A 21,864-nucleotide genomic window follows, 5' to 3' on the forward strand; every position below is an offset into this window, starting at 1 on the left:
TATAGTCTAATAATAACTGTCTAGCCATTTTTCCCCTATAAAATGACTCTGCTAAGATAGAATCTTTGAATTGGGCTTTTCAGAAAGCCTCTTCATTTGAAATAAAACTCTGACCTATGCTTATAATCAGTCTTGAGAGTGATTTTGTGTGTTGAAGGGATGAAGGCTTGAATATATGAAAGAAGGAAGTCAGATTGTTACTAGGCCTAAATATTAAATGTGTTTTTTCCATGAGTCCATAGTTATTCTTATTAATATTAACTAAAGTCTGTACTCTACAGTAAGGCTCACTCTTTGTGTTGTACATTCTGTGGGTTTTGACAAACAAGTTGTGACATCTGTCCGCCATTCATACAGAATATATTAAATGTATTTTAAGTACTCTCAAGTTGAGTTGTTATGAGGATAAATGACACTTTGATTTCTACCAGAAAAAAAGATTTTCCTAGGTTTTATGATTACATTTACATGAAACAATGTGGAGAAGTATATACTAAAGTTTAGAGGAAGGCCTTGATAGACTCACAATTCTCTCTCTAGATTCCTGTATTCATGTACTGTATAAAACCAAGCAAATCAATACACCTTCTGGTAGAAACCCTAAAGACCCAAAGTTATGTTTCCTCACATCTGTGCCAACAGCTGATCTCGTTCTGAACTGCCAGCTTGGTATTCACTGGAGGTTCATTCGTCCTTATCTCTACTCCTCTAGCTAAAGTTGTTTACAATTGCAAAACATAACATAATTTTAAAAAGTCCCATGCTTATATTACATTTGTCAACCACATTAACATGAAATTGAAACCTAGAAAATGATTTTTCATTCTAGTCAGGAATTCTTCCATTCCAACTATTATGGCCTTCTCAGATATAAATATGGTTTAAGCATGGAGGAGTCTGTTCTGTTCTATGGCAAAGGAAGCAAATGATTTTAAAGCAGAAATGAACCACTCCTCTGCAATTCATTCTTCCTGGTTAGGGCACTTCTTTGTTCTCCTGCCTAACTTGATTTTGGAAGCCTGTTGCAGAACACCAGACCTACGGTTTGCTGTGTCAGTCGCTCAATCATGTCTTGACTCTCTGCGACTCGTGGACTGAAGCCTGCCAGGCTCCTCTGGCTGTGGAATTCTCCAGGCAAGAATACTGGAGTGGGTAGCCTTTCCCTTCTCCAGGAAATCTTCCTGACCCAGGGATTGAACCTGAGTCTCCCACATTGCAGGCAGATTCTTTACTGGGTGAGTCACCAGGGAAGGTACACCTTATGGTTTGGCAGTGTTTAATTATTATTTAATAGCTATTGCTCACAACTCCTCTCTATAGATTAATTATCCATTTGTGATCATCTAGTTTGTAAATTTTTTATACCTATTATCCAATTAAACACCTTTTATTGATACCTTCTGATAAACTTTTGACCATTTCTAACTTGTTAGTGATTTCTTAAGGGAGAGGGAAGTAGGCATAAAAAAATTGGAGGTAGAGTCCTTGTTAATTGGATTTCTTATTCAGAGAAGGGATAGTACAGGGAAGAGATGGGGAGAAGAGATTCCTTCAGAGTCAAATGGTCCTGTAGGATGAAGGTCACTTGCTCCCAGTCTTTGCTTGATAGATGCTTAATAAATACTTGCTGAGTTAAAAATAATTTTTGTATTGTTATTTCTTGTTTAGTTCACTAAGTCGTGTCCAACTCTTTTGCGACCCTATAGGCTGTAGTCCTCCAGGCTCCTTTGTCCATGGGATTTCCCAGGCAAGAATAATGGAGTGGGTTGCCATTTCCTTCTCCAGGGGATTTTCCTGACCCAGGTATTTCTCCTGCATTGGCAGGCACTTTCATTACCACTGAGCCACCAGGACAGCCCCTATTGCTATTTCTATCACCTACTATAACTGCAAATTGATTGTGTTCTAAATGGATGCAGAGTCTGGTTAAGGAAGCATAGAATATGGCCTTGGATGACTGTTGCCTCGTTTCCCACTGATACAAGCTCTGTGAGATATCCAAGGTTCTCGTGATACCTCAGGCTTCCAAGTAACATACCTGGTCCTAGCCTTCCAAAAGCTAGAACTTTGTTCTTTCTTTTTCCTTCTTGTCTGTGATCTAGACTTCTAGTCCTTTGGGACTGACCATAATTATGAACCAATTTTTAAAGGATATCTGTGATATTTGCTACAGTAATATTTATTAACATCTACATTTTAGTGGGCCCTTTCTAAAGACTCTACTAAAATCAGAGGAATAATTTTAATAGTTGACATTTTAGGTAGTGTGGCTAACTCTTCTAGGATTCTAAAATTAAACCTCAACAGGTACTGGCTTTCCTTATTAGGCAGGAAAGCAGTGGCTAATCCTGATTGATTTCTCCACACCAACACCACCCCAACATAATTTCCCTCCCCAAAGTTAGTGGCACACGTTCCCTATGAAGTCAAAGACTCCTGAGTGGTAATAATAGTGATTAATATTCCTGCCAGGGAAAAGAAAGAAACTGCTCACCTGCTGGGACGTATTAACTTTTCACATTCTCAGGGAATGCTGTGAACACTGAAAGATGTGACTTACTAAAGAAACTCAAATAGTGGAAGAGAATTCATTTGTCTTCTGGAAAAGGAACAATTAACTCTCTTCTCATTAGCATATTTCATTAGTAGCATTTGCGGTAAATACAACACACCTCTCTTACAACATAGCTTATTACAAAAATCCTAGTATATCAAGGATTCACTTTGTTCCCTGAGACATAATTTCCTAGAGAAATAGCTTGATTTCATTCAATCAGTGCAAAGCAAGATTAGCCTTATATCCACAAGATCATTACACAACTCAGTTAAACAAATATTAACTTTACAACCACTGTGCAAAAAGCACTGACATTTGGAGAGTCCTTTGGCATTGTGTTATATTAGCTCCTCACATCAACTCTGTCTGGCTATCTATCATCTGTGTTTTACAGTTGAGGAAACTGAGGTTGAAGGCAATCAGTGACCTGATACTAAAGTTCACCCAGCTGACATGCAGTAGAGCCAGGACTTGAACTGTCTCTCACTTACCATAACTTCTTGAGAAGGTAGTAAGTTATACTCTTGTTCTCGGGAAGCTTACAGGCATCAAAAAGGGTTCCACTCTACTGAGGACTGCAGTGCACAAGAAAACATCACTTATCCAGAATACTTACAGACAGAAGTATTAAAATACATTTAATTTTCAAGTCAGAGTGGAAACATTTCTAATACATATGGTATACTCCACCAACTACAATAGATATAATCACATCTTTGGTGATAAAGGACCTTTTCATTGCTTTAGAATCCCAAAATAGAGCAGTCCCGAATGTTAAAGAGTCAGAAGACTTAGGAAATGAATGAAGAAAAAGCTTTGGCTTTTGGGCCTGACTGGTCTCTAGTTTTAGGTCCATTTTCTAACCCACAGATTCAAATGCCCAAGACAAGATCACATGCATGCCCACTGTAAAAACTGGTCCATAAAGTGCCCCCAAATAACATTGTTATTTCTATAAATGAGCCATTTATTTTACTGTCAGATAAAATATTTTATTTTGCAGAACAGGTGTTTCTGGTTTCTCTTTTAAAAATATACAAAATAACATATAAATAGAGGCTTTGATTTGGGTGGTTGAAAGTCTCTCTTGCAGACAGAGTCCTCTTCATTTAAAAAAAAAATTGAGGGGAAATTTGCAAACATAAAATTAGCCATTTTAAAGTGTATACTGTGATGACATCTAGTACATTCACATCTAGTACATTTCCACTCGTGTTTTCTTGTGATGTACAACCATCATTTCTATCTTGGGCTAAGACATTTTTACACCCTCAAAGGAGACCTTGTACATATTAAGAAGTCACTCTCCATTCCTACCCACCCCCTGGCAACCACTATTCTGCTTTCTGTCTCTGTGGGTTTATCTATCCTAGATTCTTCAAAGAAATGGAATCATACAATACATGACCTCTGTGTCTGACTTCTTTCACTTAGCATGTTTTCAAGATCCATGTTGTAGCATATATTGGTATTTCATTTCTTTCTTTGGCTGAATATAATATCCCATTGTATGGGTATAAAACATTTTGTTTATTCATTCATTTGTTGATGGACATTTGTTTCTACCTTTTGGCTCTTGCAAATAATGCTACTACCAACATTTGTATACAAGTATTTGTTTGAATACTTGGTCTTAAGTCTTTTCGATATCTACCCAGGAATGGCACTGTTGGGATATGCTAATTCTATGGTTAACTTTTTGTAGGCCTACAAAACTGTTTTCCACAGCAGCTAATGGAAGATAACGACTTTATCTTCCAACCATCAGTGTGCAATGTCTTCACATTCTTGTCAACATTTTCCATTTCAAAAAATATATAGTCATCTTGGTGAGGATGAAGGTTATCTCGTTATGGTTTTGATTTGCCTTTCCCTGATAACCAGTAACGTTGAACATCTTTACCAGTGCTTGTTAGCCATTTATATACTAATATCTTTTTTGAGAAAAGTTTATTCAAATCCTTTGCTCAGTTTAATTGGGTTATGTGCCTTTTTATTATTGAATTATGAGATATTTGAATTATGAGATATATGAGATTATTATATATTTGAATACAAATCTCTTGTTGGGTGTATGACCTTCGTGTGAGTTTTTCATTAAAATTATTGTACTTTTTAGGTTCAGAATTTCTGTTTGTTTTCTTTTCATAATTTTTATATATTTATTGTTAGTCTCTGTTCAGACATTAGTCTCCTGGTTTCCTTTAGTTCTTGGTCTATGATTTTTCTTTATTTCTTGATCATATTTAAGGCTGTTGATTTAAAATCATTGTCTAGTAAGTCCAATGTTTCTCCAATGACAGTTTGTTAGTTTTTTTTTCCCCATAGGAATGGGCCACAATTTCTTTTTTCTTTGAATGCCTCTTAATTTTTTGCTGAAAACTAGACATTCTGAATATTGTGATATGGTAACTTTGGTAAGCAGATTCTTCCTTCTTCTCAGGGTTCATTGATATTTCTTTGTGTGCTTTGTATTGTTTATTTAGTGACTTTTCAAACTATTTTGAAAGACATTCTTTGTTATATATGCTCTCTGAAGTCTCTGTTACTTAAGCTTGTGTCAGCTCATGTTTGGATAAAGAGTTATTTAAATTCCCAGAACAAAAAGAGAATGAAAAAAAGACAAGGAAAAAACCTCTCCTGGTCTTTGCAGATTGGCTCTGTGATGGACCTTCCTTGAAAACTTGGCCAGGCCATTTACAACCTCATCTTGGCATTCACTTCCTACTGATGCTGATCCTAAAGATCAGGGAGAGATTAAAGCATAGGGCCCTATCTTGTCTTTCCTGAGAATGTATCCTGCTCTGGGCATGTGCTTGGCTTTCTAGGTTCTTCCTTATTTTTATCTTGTTCCCTCTTCACTTTTGATGAAGTTGCCATAGAAGATCCAAGGCTTATTTTACATCATTACTTCAGAAAGAGGCATATCATCTTTCTTCTTTCTACCTTCAATCTAAGCCAGAGAGAGTACTAGAATATTCTTTAAATTCTGAAAATCTGGCCGGACCTTCTATTGCTGTAGCTTCTGCTAACCTATTACTGCATGTAACCATGAATATGACTTCAGAGAACTGGAAGCTGGGCCATAGGAGGATGAGATATAGATAAGATAAATTTCATTAGAGAAAGGGAGGAAAGCTCAAGACTAGTATTATTACATGTATCCAAACTGGTCTTCCACTTGTGCATGATGACATAAGGAACTTACCCTAGAATGTCAATCAATGCACCACTTCCTTTACTGAAAAAGTCTTGCCATTGAAAACAAACTCAGGACTTTCCTAATGGTCCAGTGGTTAAGAATCTGCCTTGTAATGCACGGGTTACTGGTTGTATCCCTGGTCCAGGAAGATCCCACATGCTGCAGGGAAGCTAATCCCATGTACCACAACTGCTGAGCCTGTGCTCTGGAACACAAGAGCCACAGCTGCTGAGCCTGAACGCTGCAACCACAGAAGACCACTTGCCCTAGAGCCTGTGCTCTGCACTGAGAAGCCACTGCAATGAGAAGATCATGCATCACAACTAGAGAGCAGCCCTTGCTCACCACTACTAGAGAAAGCCCATGTGTAGCAACAAAGCCCCAGTGCAGTTAAAAATAAATAATGATTAATTAAAAATATATAAAAAAAAAAAAACAACCCCAAAAGACAGTTAAACTAAACTGTGTCATTAGTAAATCAGTTTACATTCTGGCACAAATTCTTCCTCTTACCCTAGACTGGTAACAAAATCTTTGTGGGCTGGAATTGATCTAAGAATCACAGTTTGAAACCCCATGAAATAGATGGTAAAGTGGATTTTAAAAAGCGTACACCCACAAGGACAAAGAGAACAGGACAGAAGAAATAAGAAAATTTCAGAAACTGGAAAGCTGTTGGACAATAACTAACTTTAGAAGACCAAGAAAGAGAAATTCCTAGCTAGTATGATATAGGCCAAAAAGTAATCTGGCTTATATCACCAAATATCTGTAATAGACAGCACCAGGTACCTCTGGAAGTCAAGACAAAGACTGAACTAACAACAGGAAGATTCATTGCAAGCCTGTTGCAGAAGCAGTTAGACCCTAGACCACCTCCCTCACTGCTTAGTCCAGTGTCTGCTTTCCCCTCATTCTGACAAAAGATTGGTCAGTTAGCCTCAAAAGGGGGTGAAAGAGAGAGTCTCTAAACTGGAAGATACCAGGCACAGTTGAGAGCATGGAATGTTCTGAAAGCAAAAGTTTATTTATTAAAAACTGAGCATCCCAACCCTTATTCTCCACTCAGTTCTTAGAATACTGGCAACCAGGCCTTTACTGGTTTTAACCCATGTGGTGCTAGTGGTAAAGAATCTGCCTTTCATTGCAGGAGATGCAGAAGATGTAGGTTCAATCCTTAGATCAGGATTGCCTGGAGTAGGAAATGGCAACCCACTCCAGTATTCTTGCCTGGAAAATTCTATGGACAAAGGAGCCGTGTGGGCTACAGTCCATGGGGTCGCAAAGAGTCAGATACGACTGAGTGACTAAGGACTTTACCATTCAGATAAGAAATTGAAAGAACTTCTCTGGGAAAGTGATAAATCAAAAAGGAAAGACCAAATATCTAGAATTTCCAAAGGACATGGCCCAGTTGGATTACTCTGTAGAGAAAATCCCACTTGACAGGTCCCATCCATATGCAGAGACTTCCAATCATCTTTTTAGTGACCACTCTTAAGTAAAAGTAGATAGCCGGGGATTATGGACATTTAAGGAAAGCATTTAATATGAAATACTGAGACTTAAAAGACAAAAAACTAATTGCAGGAAGGCTTGTGGGGAGAAGTATATTTCCCAAAATTATTAATATTTTTAGAGTTTTAAAAGGTATGGCACTCACTCAACAATAACAGGATATTTTAAAAAGGTTTACAGAACAGGAACAGTAACATCAAGATCTTGCAAATTAAATATTAAAAGCCAATTACATAGAAGGATTTATTAATAAAATTGAGGAAATCTCCCATAAAGTAAAACAAAAGCTCAAAAAGGGGAGATGTAAGACAGAAAAAAAAAAAAAAAGATTCAACTTTAGAATAGGAACTCCAGAAAGAAAAAATAGGGGCAGAGGTGGGGGAGAAGGAAGTCATTAAAGAAGTAAATTAAGAAAATTTGCAGAATAAAAGGACTCACCAAATGGCTAGCATAATGGGCAAAAACAGTCCATTACTAAGAAATTTCAGGACAAAAAGAAAATCTTTTAGTCTTTGAAACTGAGAGTGAAGGAGAGAGAAGTATGTTTTATATGAAGTTTCAGAGATTAGACTTGCATTTTATTATTCAATAACAACTCTAGAAGTCAAAATATAATGTGAAAATGTATTTAAAATTCATCAGGAAAACAGATTACAAGCTAGAATTATATACTTAGCTAAACAATTAACTCTTTGTAAGGGAAGAATATGCTCAAAAATCCTTCAGGCTAGGCTTCAGCAAGTACCTGAATCAAGAACTTCCAGATGTACAAGCTGGGTTTAGAAAAGGCAGAGATCTAATTGCCGACATTCTCTGGATCATAGAGAAAGCAAGGGAATTCCATAAAAAAATCTATCGTTTCATTGACTATGCTAAAGCCTTTGACTATGTGAATCAGCAAACTGTGGAAAACTCTTAAAGAGGTGGGAATACTAGACCATCTTACGTGTTTCCTGAGAAACCTGTATGCAGATCAAGAAGCAAGTTAGAACCTTAAATGGAAAAACTGACTGGTTCAAAATTGAGAAATGAGTACAAGGCTGTATATTGTCACCTGTTTATTTAACTTATATGCAGAGCACATCACAAGCTGGAATCAAGATTGCTGGGAGAAATAACCTCAGATGTGCAGATGATACCATTCTAATGGCAGAAAGTGAAGAGTAACTATAAAAGCCTGTTGATGAAGGTGAAAGAGGAGAGTGAAAAAGCCAGCTTAGAACTCAATATTTAAAAAACTAAGACAGGGCATCCAGCCCCATCACTTCATGGCAAATGAAAGAAGAAAAGGTAGAAGCAGTGACAGATTTTCTCTTCCTGGGCTCAGAAATCACTGTGGGTGTTGACTACAACCATGAAATTAGAAGATCATTGCTTCTTGGAAGGAAAGCTATGACAAACCTAGCCAGTTTATTAAAAAGCAAAGACATCACTTTGCCGACTAAAGTCTGTATAGTGAAGGCTATGGTCTTTCCAGTAGTCATGTACAGATATGAGAGTTGGACCATAAGGAAAACAGAGTGCCAAAGAATTGATTTTTTCGAGCTGTGGTGCTGGAGAAGACTCTGGAGAGTCCTTTGGACAGCAAGGAGATTAAACCAATCAACCCTAAATCCTCATTGGAAAGACTGATGCTGAAGCTGAAGCTTCAACACTTTGGCCACCTGGTGCAAAGAGCTGCCTCATTGGAAAAAAACCCTGATGCTGAGAAAGATTGAAGGCAGAGGGAGAAGAGGGTGACAGAGGATGAGATGGTTGGGTGGCATCACCAGTTCACTGGACACGAACTTGGGCAAACTCCAGGAGATAGTGAGGGACAGGGAGGCCTGGTGTGCTACAGTCCATGGGGTTGCAGAGTCAGATATGGCTTGGCGACCGAACAACAGAGGAAGAATAAAGAAATATTGAGATAACCAAGGCTTCAAAAATTTTATCTCCCATACTCTCTTTCTTAGAAAGTTATTAGAAGATGTTCTCTGCCAAGATGAAGGACTAAAGCAAGAAATTGGAAAATTGTGGGTCTCGGGAAGCTGGGAACCCAGTGAGAGAGAGAGAGAGAGAGAGAGAGAACATGAGGCATGCAAAGGGGGGATCTCAAGATGACAGCTGAGCAGCAGGTCTAAATAGCAACCCAGTCCATATTTGAGCAAGTCAGAGACTCCTGAGATATTTTTCCAAGAAGAAAGAATTAATAGACGACTGTATCTAATGTGTTTAAGAGAAGAAAGTTACAAAATTGGTGGAGAGTTTGGGGTTAATTTAGTGTAAAAAGTAATGGGCAAAAAAAAATTAAAAGGTGAAAGAATGAAAGACAGATATTCTTGGGCTGTAGTGGTCTCACTGAACCTCATAAGAAAGCCTGACTCCAAATTGCCCAGCCATGGAATTCCTGGATTCCTGACTCAGAGGAAATGAATGAGATAATAAATGTTCATTGTGGTTTTAAACCTGACCTAGTTGGTTGGTTGTGCGTACTCAGTTGTGTCTAACTCTTTGAGACCTCGTGGACTGTAGCCCACCAGGTTCCTCTGTCCATGGAATTTTCCAGCAAGAATACTGGAGTGGGTTGCCATTTCCTTCTCCTGGGCATCTTCCCTACCCAGGAGTCAAACTGACATTTCCTGCATCGCCTGCGTTGGCAGGGGGATTCTTTATCACTGCGCCCACAGGGAAGCCCCAAACCTAATCTAAGTTTTAGGTTAATGTAGTATGTAGCAATAGATAACTAATACAGATTTTGGTGCCTGGAAGTAGGCCGTTGCCACAATGAAAACTTAAAAACAGGGGAGTGGTTTTGGAATGGATTGGTCAGAGGAAGTTGTAAGGATCTTGAGATAGTGAAAAGACTGGAGACTCTTGTTAAGACTGTTATTAAAAGCGTGATAACTTGTGAGAAAGTTACCAGCAAGGACTTTGGGAGAAAAAGGAAAATGTTATTGGAAACTAGAGGAAAGGAGATCCTTGCTACATTGTGGCCAAAAAAAAAAAAAAAAAAGCAATATTGTTACCAACAGTAATATGCAAAGTAGAAATTATATTTATCAACTGGGTGACATTGCAAAGGAAATTTCCAGACAGTGCTGGAAGTGCTGCATGCCTGCTTCTTGCTGCCTATAGTAAAATGCAAAGCGGACTGCCTTAAAGGAAGGAATGATTGCTCAGTCAGTAAAGAATCTGCCTGCAGTGCAGATCCCTGGTTGGGAAGATCCTCTGGAGAAGGAAACGGCAACCCGCTCCAGTATTCTTGCCTGGAAAATCCTATAGACAGTAGTCTGGAGGGCTACAGTCCATGGAGTCACAAGAGTCAGACATGACTTAGCAACTAAACCAACACCATTATAAATAAAGGAATTGTTGGGTTTGAAATTTCTCAGCCCCTCTGATGGCAAATGATACTAAAATTAGAGATAGCTTTCCAGCAAAGGTTAAGAGCAGGGTGCAATCTGAAAGATATAGTCTAAAAATGAACCCAAAATGTGACTATAATATGTTTGTTATGATTTCAAAAGATTTAAGACAGTGCCTCAAAGAACAACCTTCAGACAATAAGGGCTTCTAGGTAGCTTAAGAGTGTTGTCCCTCAGCAGCCTTTGCAGAATATGTAGAGAAAGCCTTTTCTCAGAAATTTGTGGGTAAGCCTTTTGTGCAATGATATGAAGCTTAATGTTGGAAAAGGAAATGGCAACCCACTCCAGTATTCTTGCTGGGATATTTCCATGGACAGAGGAGCCTGGTGGGCTATAATCCATGGGGTTGCAAAGAATCAGACACGACTGAGTGACTAACACACACACACCTGAAGCCTAATAAGATTCATAAAAGACCTGCAAAGAGAGTTGTATTTGTAGAAACACCACCAACTTGGATTTAAAGGAACAGCTAGAACTAAATGAAGCCTTTGGGCCTCAAAAGTTGTGGAGAGCATGAAGCAGTCTGTAGAAACTACTCAGCCACAAACATGGGCTACCTTTCATGGAAAAGGAGGGATGACTCAGAGAGTAGAACCAAGACTGGAGAATCATTCTATGCATGAAGCAGTCTGTAGAAACTACTCAGCCACAAACATGGGCTACCTTTCATGGAAAAGGAGGGATGACTCAGAGAGTAGAACCAAGACTGGAGAATCATTCTATGCTCTGAGCTCTAATCAAAGAATTGTCAACATGTGCCTGATAGATTTCAGATTTGCTGGTGATGAGTAACTCCTCTAAATCTCCTGATTCCCCTTTTTGGAAAGGAGGGTCTGAAGCAACTACCCTTTGCCTGTCTCACCATTTTGTATTTTGAGTATGTGCTGCAAAGAAGTTACCTCTGTAGTTCAGACTGAGCAAAACTCCACATGAGGAGTGCCATCCAAAAGTTACTTTAAACACTGAGATCCTACACTTTAAGCTTATGCTATAAATAGATGAGACTTTGAGGTGGTTGTGGGAGGACTAAAGATATTTTGCATTTAGGAGGAATTACTTAGTTCGTAAATAATTTGACACCAGAGTGTATAGTGTGGTAGTTTAAAAATATGTCTTCAAATTCTTTGATACTCCTCCCTTCAAAAGGTGGAGCTGAATTCCACTGCATTTGAATGTGGGCCAGATTTAGTGACTTGCTTCTGAGGGTAGGTCATAAAAGGGCAGCTTCTGCCTGGTATACACTCCATCTCTCTCTTGCTCTCTTTTCCTGTCCCACACCCATTTCTCTCTCAGATCATTCATTCTTTAGGAAAGCCAGGTGCCATGTTGTGAGGATACTTAAGGAGAGTTAGAGGGACCCAGAGGGAGAGTTAGAGGGACCCAGATGAGGAGGAAGTGAGGCCTCTTGCCAAAGTCCAGCACCCATGTGCCAGTAATGTATAAAAGTCACCTGGAAAATAAATCCGTCATCCCCATTTGAGCCTTCAGGTGACTGCAGCTCTGACTGACAACTTGCCTGCAACCTTGTGAGAAATTCTGAGACCGCTCAGCTGTTCCTAAATGCCAGACACAGAGACCATATGAGATAATAAATGTTTATTGTTTTGATCCACTGAGTTGGGGCAATGTCTTCTGCAGCAAAGAGCTTAGCACTGGATCTAGCCAAAATTATGATGCAATCATAAGGGGAGGATAACAGACCTCTCAAAATCTATCTACCTAAATATATAAAGTGAATTTTCTATGATCATGTTAAAGTGAAAGTGAAAGTCGCTCAGTCGTTATCTGACTCTTTGCTACCGCATAGACTATACAGACCATGGAGTTCACCAGGCCAGAATACTGGAGTGGGTAGCTGTTCCCTTCTCCAGGGGATCTTCCCAACCTGGAGTTTGAACCCAGGTCTTCCACATTGCTTGCAGATTTTTTACCAGCTGAGCCACAAGGGAAGCCCTGATCATGTTAAAACTGGGAAGCAATAAGTTTTTTCATATTTTTCACAGTGATAGACCAGTAAAATATAACCAGTATTCTTTGCATCTGTCTTTAAAAATAAGTAGACAGAGAAAAAGCAAAGAATTTTAGAGATGGGAGGAAGCTAAGAGATTATGTAATTCAAGTCTTCTGTTTGGAGGGAACTTTAGAAGTAGTAGGGGTGCAATAAATGGTTTTGGTGTATATATGACATATGTCTATTTATCCTTAAGGTATTATTTAGAATTTTGATTTATCAAATTTACACCTATACATAGTTAACTGAAAGTGAAAGTGTTAGTCGCTCAGTCATGTCTGATTCTTTTCAACTCCCTGGACTGTAGCCCGCCAGGCTCCTCTGTCCATGGGATTTTCCAGGCAAGAATACTGGAGTGGGTTGCCATTTCCTTCTCCAGGGGATCTTCCTGACCCAGGAATCGAAGCTGGGTCTCCTGCATTGCAGGCAGATTCTTTATTGTCTGAGCCACCAGAGAAGGTTTTTAAACTATGTTTAATACATAGTTAAACAATCAAATATTACTAATGTCTTTCTTATAAAATACAGTCCTGGGTCCACTTTCCCAGCTCTTGTTGCTGAAAGCAGCCTCTTTTATCTTTTATCATGACTCTTCTGATAATCACCCTCACAGATCTAGATAATAAGATTATAGTATTGTTTCTTGATTTATTAGCTTTAGAGAGTATTTACTGACTTCCCATTATGATCGTGGAGAATTTCTTACCCCAACTTCCCCCCTCCATTTTCCTAGTAGAATTACAATTTTCAATTAAGTTAATGCTTATTACACTAGAAATATAAATATTGTTCACTGTTGAGTCAAGTAGTGTGCAGTGATTATCTGTCTTTGTATGGATGTTTGTTTTCTTGGAGTTATTTCCTTTGTTTCATTTGCTATATTTTTTATATATGTACAGCTTGTTTGTTCCTAATGCATTAATAGATCTGTTGAATGCCTGCCTGATGATCATTGTTTCAAATTCAAACACATCAAATCATCCATCCATTCTTTCCTTTTGTTTCATCTGCTGTATTTTCTATATATGTACAGCTTGTTTGTTCCTAATGCATAAATAGATCTGTTGAATGCCTGGCTGATGATCATTGTTTCAAATTCAAACACGTCAAATCATCCATCCATTCTTTCCTTTTGTTTCATCTGCTATATTTTCTATATAGGTACAGCTTGTTTGTTCCTAATGCATAAATAGATCTGTTGAATGCCTGGCTGGTGATCATTGTTTCAAATTCAAACACATCAAATAATCCATCCATTTCATTTTATCTGTCCTGGACCTCCCTCCACAGCTCAATAGCTCTAACCTCCCTCCTCTAGCTCTAATTTGGACAGTTTCTGTCTAGACTGGCTGTCATGCTAGGACTTTCCTTAGCTGTTCTGGTTTGGGAATTGTTTTTGAAAGATTTTGCTAATGTGAATATAACTAAAATGAAGAAACATTAATATTTTAAAGAGAATTCTACATTATTAATATATACTGCCTCTGTGTCCTAGATTCACCAGCATGTGAAGTCACATAAAATGAGGTCACATTTGCTTTTGATGCCCACATTTCTGTGGCTCAAGTCTTCACAGTTTGAATGCACCTTTGCAATTTTGCAAAGTCCCCTCTGAGTTTTTCTGAGTCAATAAAAGGGATGTACTTACTAACTAGTCTATCCACTGGTTACCACAAGGCATTTTCCATGTTCTTCCTCTTCTGCTGTGACCTCCTGGCCAATGTATATTGCCCTGAATTCTGTTTAAAGGCGCTAATGATATTCCTCATAGGATGGTTGTTGTATTAATATTTGCCGAGGGTGTTTTTTCCTGAAGTTGCCATTGTCAGGAATACCAGGGATACTACGCTTGATGGAAGGTAGTGAGAATGACCCTTCCCAATTCCACATCAACTTCCTAGTCCCTGTCCTCTGTTGCCTGAAGTTCAGAGCTCACAGTATCTTTCAGTTTCTCCATTTTGTAGTTTCCTACTTATACACCTGCCCATAGCCCCTTTTTCCAAACCAGTAATAATCAGAAGTCACAACTAGCTAAGTTTCCATTTCAGCAGGGGCATCGCAAAAGCCAGAAGGCTCAGAAACAGAGCTCAGTCACATAATTTATTCCCAAACCAGAATGTTCAACATTTTTATTCTAGTGAGCTTCTCAAGCCAGAGAAACAGTCAGCTTTAAAGTGAGATATAGTCTCCATTCTGGAGATAGAACACTACTTGCAACTTTCAAATAGTGGACCTCTTTCTCTGCTAAACAAGATTGTAAATGCCTCGGAATCTACTCTCAATCCAAGTACCACATTGCCAGCCTTCAGATATGTAGATGGTATCAACAGGAGAGCTGCTAGCAGACCACAACAGAGGAAGGACTTTCTCTTGTGAGATGTAAAGCACTACCGTGCTGATCTTTTTGGCCAAATGAGAGAAATTGTTTTCAAAATAAAGGCCAGAGAAACATTTCAAATAGTGCCTAAGACCCTTCAGCATCTTCCCTTGCCTCCCTGACCAGTGCTATCCCCTCCCTTTAATGTTCCAGTTTCCTTCATTTAGTGGATGAGGACAGTTAGAGTCCTCTGCACGAATGCTAAGTCGCTTCAGTCATGTCTGATTCTGTGCGACTCCATGGACTTGTAGCCTGACAGATCCCTCTCTCTATGGGATTCTCCAGTAAGAATATTGGTGTGGGTTGCCATGCCCTCCTTCAGGGGATCTTCCCAACCCAGAGACGGAACCCACATCTCTTATGTTTCCTGAATTAGCGTGAGGATTCTTTGCCACCAGCACCACCTGACAGAGTCACACTTAACCTAATTCATAAGACATGCAGCCAGGATTTTAATTCAGGTGTATTTGACTTCAAAACTGGTGGCTTTTTCCTGCTTACCTCATCATGATGAGTCACTTCCTTAGGATCACTACACAGGTGACCGTAGGAAGAGGAACTTATCTGGGAGCTACCAGCCATGTGGGTTATCTGGGATTTCCCTGGCATACATCCATGATGGTTTCCTGGTGACACATGGTCTGTGTTGAAGGAGATTCTGGATAGGATACCCCGTGTGAGCAAACTTAATTCCATACTTTAATGTCCCTCTTTTTTCTTCTAATGCCTCTTCCCCCATACCTCTTTTATGGAGAGACACCAGGCAACTGTTTGCTGATCCTGCACTCTACTCCCCATAAGTTATCTGAATAGCAGTTCTGGCTTACCTTTCCTATGACATCTGTTAACAGTTTGAGGGCCAGAGGATCATGAACCAAGGAGTCTGTATAAAAGGAACCAAGGTATTTCTTTGGGTTGGTTGGATTGTCCTGTGCACACAGATCAGGACGCATGCTGAATCCATGGGAGATTCTTCCAACTGTGAAGGGGAAGGAACCACCTGCAAGTAAAACGCATTCTTGAGAGGCTAGTGTTACTTGAAAAGGATTCTTTTCAATCCTCATGTTGTATGCAAGGAGAAGTTCCTATAGCCCAGCTAATTAACTACATTTACAGAGGACCTACTGAGTTCCAAATGCTGAGAGATGACCCAGAATAAAGGAGCCAGAATATAGAATGAAGTTAACTCATTTAGAAATTCAGATTTAAGGAATGCATCCTAGGGAGAGAAGCCAAGTGTGTAAAGATATGTGGTCAAGATTTTAAAAATGAAGTGTCTTATGATAGAAAAATACAGAGGCAACCTATCAGGGTTGGGAAATATTTAAATAATGATGGCATATCCATAAAACATATTGCTATACATACAACCATCAAAAATGATGATGGTCTGTACTCACTGACATTGAAAGATGTCTCTATATGCTGATGAGAAGGAAAAGCAGATTAGAGAACAGTATGTACAGCTGGATATTGTGTATGTAACCAAGAGTTCCAAACTCATTTACCTATAGAGACAGGAAAGCAGGAAATGTAAAGGAATGAAACAAGCCTATTTCTAAACAATAGTGAATGGTAAAGACTACTGCAAACTGGAGAGCTTATGGTCTGACAGACAAAGCAAAATCAAGTAAACTGTGCCAGCCAAACTAAATTTGTCTGCCAAAGTGGAATTTGGTCCTTGAAATGATATATTTTATAACTAAAACAGTGACTAGAAGGACCAAATTGTATCCCTCCAAAATTGTGTCCCTGATCCCCAGTGTGACTGTATCTGTAGGTAAGGCCTTTACTGAGATAATTAAGGTTAAATGAGGTCGTAAGCTTGGACTGGTCCTCATAAGAAGAGGAAGACACACCTAACCTCTCTCTCTTCCTGTGAACACACACAGAAAAGGACAGGTGAGGACATAGGAAGGCAGCCTTCTGTAATCCAGGAAGAGTCTCACCAAAAACCAACCCTGCTGGCACCTTGATCCTGGAAATCCACAACTCTGAGAAGACACATTTCTGTGGTTTAAGCTGCCCAGACTGTGGTTGTATTTTGTTCTGGCAGCCCAAGCTGACCAATACAGATAGGGGCTTACCTCCATGTGCAAAGCACACTTTCAGTTTAGGAAACTTCTCAAACACTCCACCCATGATCATGGAACAGATGGCTGCAGTGGTCTCAGCTGGCATTCCTGGAAGAGGAAACAGTCATGATGTATAGGGATTGTCACCACAAGCAAGAGGTTCAGTGATGCTAATGGCAGGGGAATAGCACCTTACTGTAATTGTCAGTGCTGAGAAACACAGTTTCCCTGTGCCCCAGCATGGCTTGGTTTTATGCAGGCCATGACTTTGGCAAGCAGAAACCTTGGGACACCCCCATTTGCCACTTGCAAGTAAAGTCATCTAATGGCTAGAACAGTCAAGGAGCGAGAGGACCTGGCTTTTGTCCTGATTCTCCCAGCTTCCATTTTGGATTCAGTGGGTCAAGTAGAGTACAGTGAGTCTAGGCTGAACCCTTCTTCTTTCACTTTTTTTGCTTCTTGGCCTTTGAAACTGATATAATGCCCTTGAGTCTGGGGGTCTTCACCTGTGAAATGGGGACAGTACTGCCCATCTTGCAAGGCTATGCAAGGCCTTGCAAAGATGATACTGGGGAAGTTCTTGGCCAGAATTTCACATTACAGGTGCTCAACAAATATGAATTGCCTCCCTGTGTTTCAGTTTTTCTCATCTGTAAAATGGGAATTATAATGGTTAGTTCTTGCCAGTTAGTGAGTGCTCAGAAAGTATCAACTAATATTAATATTCCTGCCAAATCTTTGCTGCCCCCTTAGAGCTGAGGTTGAAAGTAACTGGATTAAAATGAATGATTTCAAGTGCTTTGTGCTTCTAGAAGAGGTGGCTGGCTGGTCCACACCTGATGCTTTCACGTCCATGGAGTCAATCTGGGCAATATTTCCAGATGACTGTTTTTCAGTCTGTGATTAAGAACTCTGTGGTGGAGAAGTAAATGGCAACCCACTCCAGTGTTCTTGTTGGAAAATCCCATGGCCAGAGGAGCCTGGTAGGCTACAGTCTATGGGGTCATTAGTAAAGAGCATGTTTCATGTTTAAAAAAAAAAAAGAAAGAAGAACTCTCTGGGGCTCTGTGACTGAGCCCTGGGCCTTCTGGAGAAGCTGACTCTCTGGCTGCCGAATGGGGCTTTACTGATTGCTCATCCTGCCTTAGGCCTGTCACTGTTCCATAGACAGAGAGGCCTCTGGCTCCCTCAATCCTTAGCCTCTGGAGAATTCTGGAAGCATGATGTATTCATCTCTATCTGGGAGTGGTTTGTGGGCAGAGTTTCCCTCCAGTGGGGGGATGAATAGCATCACACGTGGACAGTAACCCCACGTACATTGTCCATATAGGAGCCAAAGTGGAATATTTATAATGTGAATTGGATCATGACCCCCACCCCCCGCCCGCTGGGAATTCTCCAGTCTGTTAAAGACTGCCTTTACATGCAGAATAAAATACTGAAAGTAGTCTGCTTGTTTATGATCTATGGACTTGTTTGTCACCTCTGGCTTCAGAAGGGCAGAGGTTTTGCCCATGCTTGGTATATCCTTAGTGCCAGGTACAGGGCCTGACCTGCTGGAAAGGATCAATATATATTTGTGTTGCAAAATAAGTTATGAGATGATCCTCTGTGTAAATGCTCTCTCCTTTGTTTTTCCTGTGGGAAGTTGCAATACAGATATGTTTGTGGGACTTGTCAAAATGTGTTGTGTGAATTGCGAAGAGATTTTCTTTGAAGCTGCAGAGCACTGGGGCTTCTTAGGTTATCTCTTCTAACTGCTGCTCAAGAATTTGGTGGGGGATTGGGAGGAAGCTGCCTTACTAAATTCGTTGGTCTCCAAAAGCAATAACAGGGGCATAAAATGTCAGGGCAGAAAGAGAATCCAGACCAAGTCTTATTCTGAGTCTGGTAGGCCTAGTAGAGATCTCGCCTCCTTTTCCTAGTAGAAGTCTCTCCTCTTATCCTCAGGTGGAAGTATGAGTGAACAGTGCGGGTGGGGAAGAGCATGTGCAGGGAACTTGAAGGCCTGGTCCTTCGATGGGGGAAGTTGACCTTCTACTCACAGTTCCAGGGTTCTCATTTGTAAAGGCTGATGCTATCACTGGCTTCTAAAAAATCTATTAGATAGGCATGGCTGCTTTTTTTCAGAGACTTTTTGGGAGTCCGTGTAATGAGGTACTTTGGAGTCAGACAGATTTGCTTTTTTGCTTTTTAACTATGTGACTTGCACAGCTTACCTAACCACTTTGAGACTCAGTTTCTTCATCTTTAAAATAGATATTTTAGGGAATTCTCTGGCAGTTCAGTGGTTAGGATCCTGAGTTTCCACTACAAGAAGCATGAATTTGATCCCTGGTTGGGGAACTAAGATCCCTCAAGCTATGTGGCATGGCAAAAAATAAAAGGCTATTATAATGTTAACCTCATAAAGTTTTGTGTGAATAAGATTAAAATTAAATGAAGTAACCTAACTAAATCACTCTGCTATGCACTTGGAACATTATAAATCAACTGTACTTCAACTTTTAAAAATTAAATAAGATAATACATAACAGCAATAAGAACTCAATAACTCACAATCCTGTCAATTATTCATATTTTCTCTCTTTGACATAATAGCATCCATAGATAATTGGAAAACACCAAGGGCTTGACTCTCTTTTCCAGATCACAAGCTGACACGAACCTATGAGCCAAGGGAACCAGTATTTGGCCATCCGTCCATCCATCTGCATGTCCCAGGGGTGCACAAATAGGGAACAGTTCAGCCTTTCAGCCTCCTTCAAAGAAGCAATCAGAGGGTGAGGGGGTTATTGGGATGAGCCAGCAAATATAGGGCACTATTTTAGGGTATTGCTTTTCTCTGGGTCTATATTGATCTGAATAAATGAACTATTTTTGAAGTTTTTTCTGATCTCTATAACAGAATCATTGAAAAACTAACTAAAAAAGAACACTTAGAATTAACAAGGGTGTTGGTTAGAATCAAAAGTAGCATTGGCAAAATGCTCAAGGATTGATCTCACACCTCAAGTGCCAAGGAAATTTCACCTGGTGGTTCCTATTTGGTCCACTCTTTCAGAAGGATTGCTCAGATTGTATCATTGGAGTCATAGTTGGAGCGTTCCCTCCTCTGCCCCTCCTGGAAACCCAATGATGTGGAAAGTGAGGAATTGATGGGCTGGGAGCCAGGGGCTTATGACTGTCCTGGAGCAAGTTGGCCTGACCTATATCATCTGGCCTCTCGGAGTTTGACATTAGGTGGGAATTTCTGGGATCTACAGGCACTCACAAAGCCTCAGGACCACAGCTGAGCTGCTGTGAGCAAGAAGACTTGAGAAAGGAAGAGCTCTCAGTGCTGCAGCAAAGCAGGTACTGAAAAGAATGTCATGAGCACAACTGCTCCAGGACCTTTTGGGAACTGGAAATACCATCTGGAGGGCATGACCTTTACTTAACACAATGTTTAATTAGAAAAAGTCCTCTCAACAGGTTTTTAATATTAGTGGCTTGCCATGGTTCAAAACAAATTTCCTTGGAGCATTTCTTTTCCAAATATATTAAGGTGCTGGGATGATTCATCCGACGTCTACACATAAACAGTTGGGCCAACCAGGCTGATGCAATGTGACCTGTGTGCCTAAACATTTTCAAAATGGAGAAATAGTCCTGGGACAACAGGTGATTCTGGAAGTGGCAGGCAAAGTGTAGATTGAAGAAAGGACTTCTAATTCAACAGGTTCCAGGGAGTGGAAGAGATATAAATCTTTTGAAGGGAGAGGAGCTAGTTGGTTTCTACCAGTGGATGCAGGCTGGGGAGTATCAACTTCTTGGGATGGTTTGTGCTTGATAAAGGCACATGATCATGGTATCTTGGTGGGATTTCACTCTTCATGAGGATAAAACTTCATTCTGTGTAATTGTGATGGTTCATTTCTATTCAGTTAAAATTAGCACATACTTTTGATCACCTTTGGCATATGAGACATTGTAGAGAAAATAAAAATAAGTCACTTACACCTTCAAAATCATGATAACCCTAAATGTATTGAGCACTTACTGTGTGCCAAAAGGATCACAATAAACTGGAAAATTCTGAAAGAGATGGGAATACCAGACCACCTGACCTTCCTCTTGAGAAACCTGTATGCAGGTCAGGAAGCAACAGTTAGAACTGGACATAGAACAACAGACTGGTTCCAAATAGGAAAAGGAGTACGTCAAGGCTGTATACTGTCACCCTGCTTATTTAACTTCTATGCAGAGTACATCATGAGAAACACTGGGCTGGAGGAAGCACAAGCTGGAATCAAGATTGCTGGGAGAAATATCAATAACCTCAGATATACAGATGACATCACCCTTATGGCAGAAAGTGAAGAAGAACTGAAGAGCCTCTTGGTGAAAGTGAAAGAGGAGAGTGAAAAGTTGGCTTAAAGCTCAACATTCAGAAAACGAAGATCATGGCATCCGGTCCCATCAGTTCATGGCAAATAGATGGGGAAACAGTGGAAACAGTGGCTGACTTTATTTTTCTGGGCTCCAAAATCACTTCAGATGGTGATTGCAGCCATGAAATTAAGATGCTTACTCCTTGGAAGGAAAGTTATGACCAACCTAGACAGCATATTAAAAAGCAGAGACATTACTTTGTCAACAAAGGTCTGTCTAGTCAAGGCTATGGTTTTTCCAGTGGTCATGTATTGATGTGAGAGTTGGACAGTAAAGAAAG

General features: G+C 39.9%; 1 protein-coding gene across 5 annotated transcripts in view; it reads right to left on the bottom strand.

Annotated features, from left to right (window-relative positions):
* Window positions 1-21,864, bottom strand: part of ACMSD (aminocarboxymuconate semialdehyde decarboxylase) — a 64,461-nt gene that overhangs the window by 15,097 nt on the left and 27,500 nt on the right. For 4 of the 5 annotated variants that reach the window (XM_061439483.1, XM_061439464.1, XM_061439490.1 and 1 more), the window contains 3 exons: window positions 19,819-19,912; window positions 17,163-17,258; window positions 15,903-16,075 (listed from right to left, as the gene is read on the bottom strand). In XM_061439483.1, the coding sequence (XP_061295467.1) occupies window positions 15,903-16,075; window positions 17,163-17,258; window positions 19,819-19,912 (363 nt within the window). Of the gene's footprint in view, window positions 1-3,048; window positions 3,133-15,902; window positions 16,076-17,162; window positions 17,259-19,818; window positions 19,913-21,864 lie in introns of all 5 variants that reach the window. The other variant, XR_009740958.1, reaches the window with a different exon arrangement.

The sequence above is a fragment of the Bos javanicus genome, chromosome 2, assembly GCF_032452875.1.
Source record: "Bos javanicus breed banteng chromosome 2, ARS-OSU_banteng_1.0, whole genome shotgun sequence".
Lineage (NCBI taxonomy): Eukaryota > Metazoa > Chordata > Mammalia > Artiodactyla > Bovidae > Bos > Bos javanicus.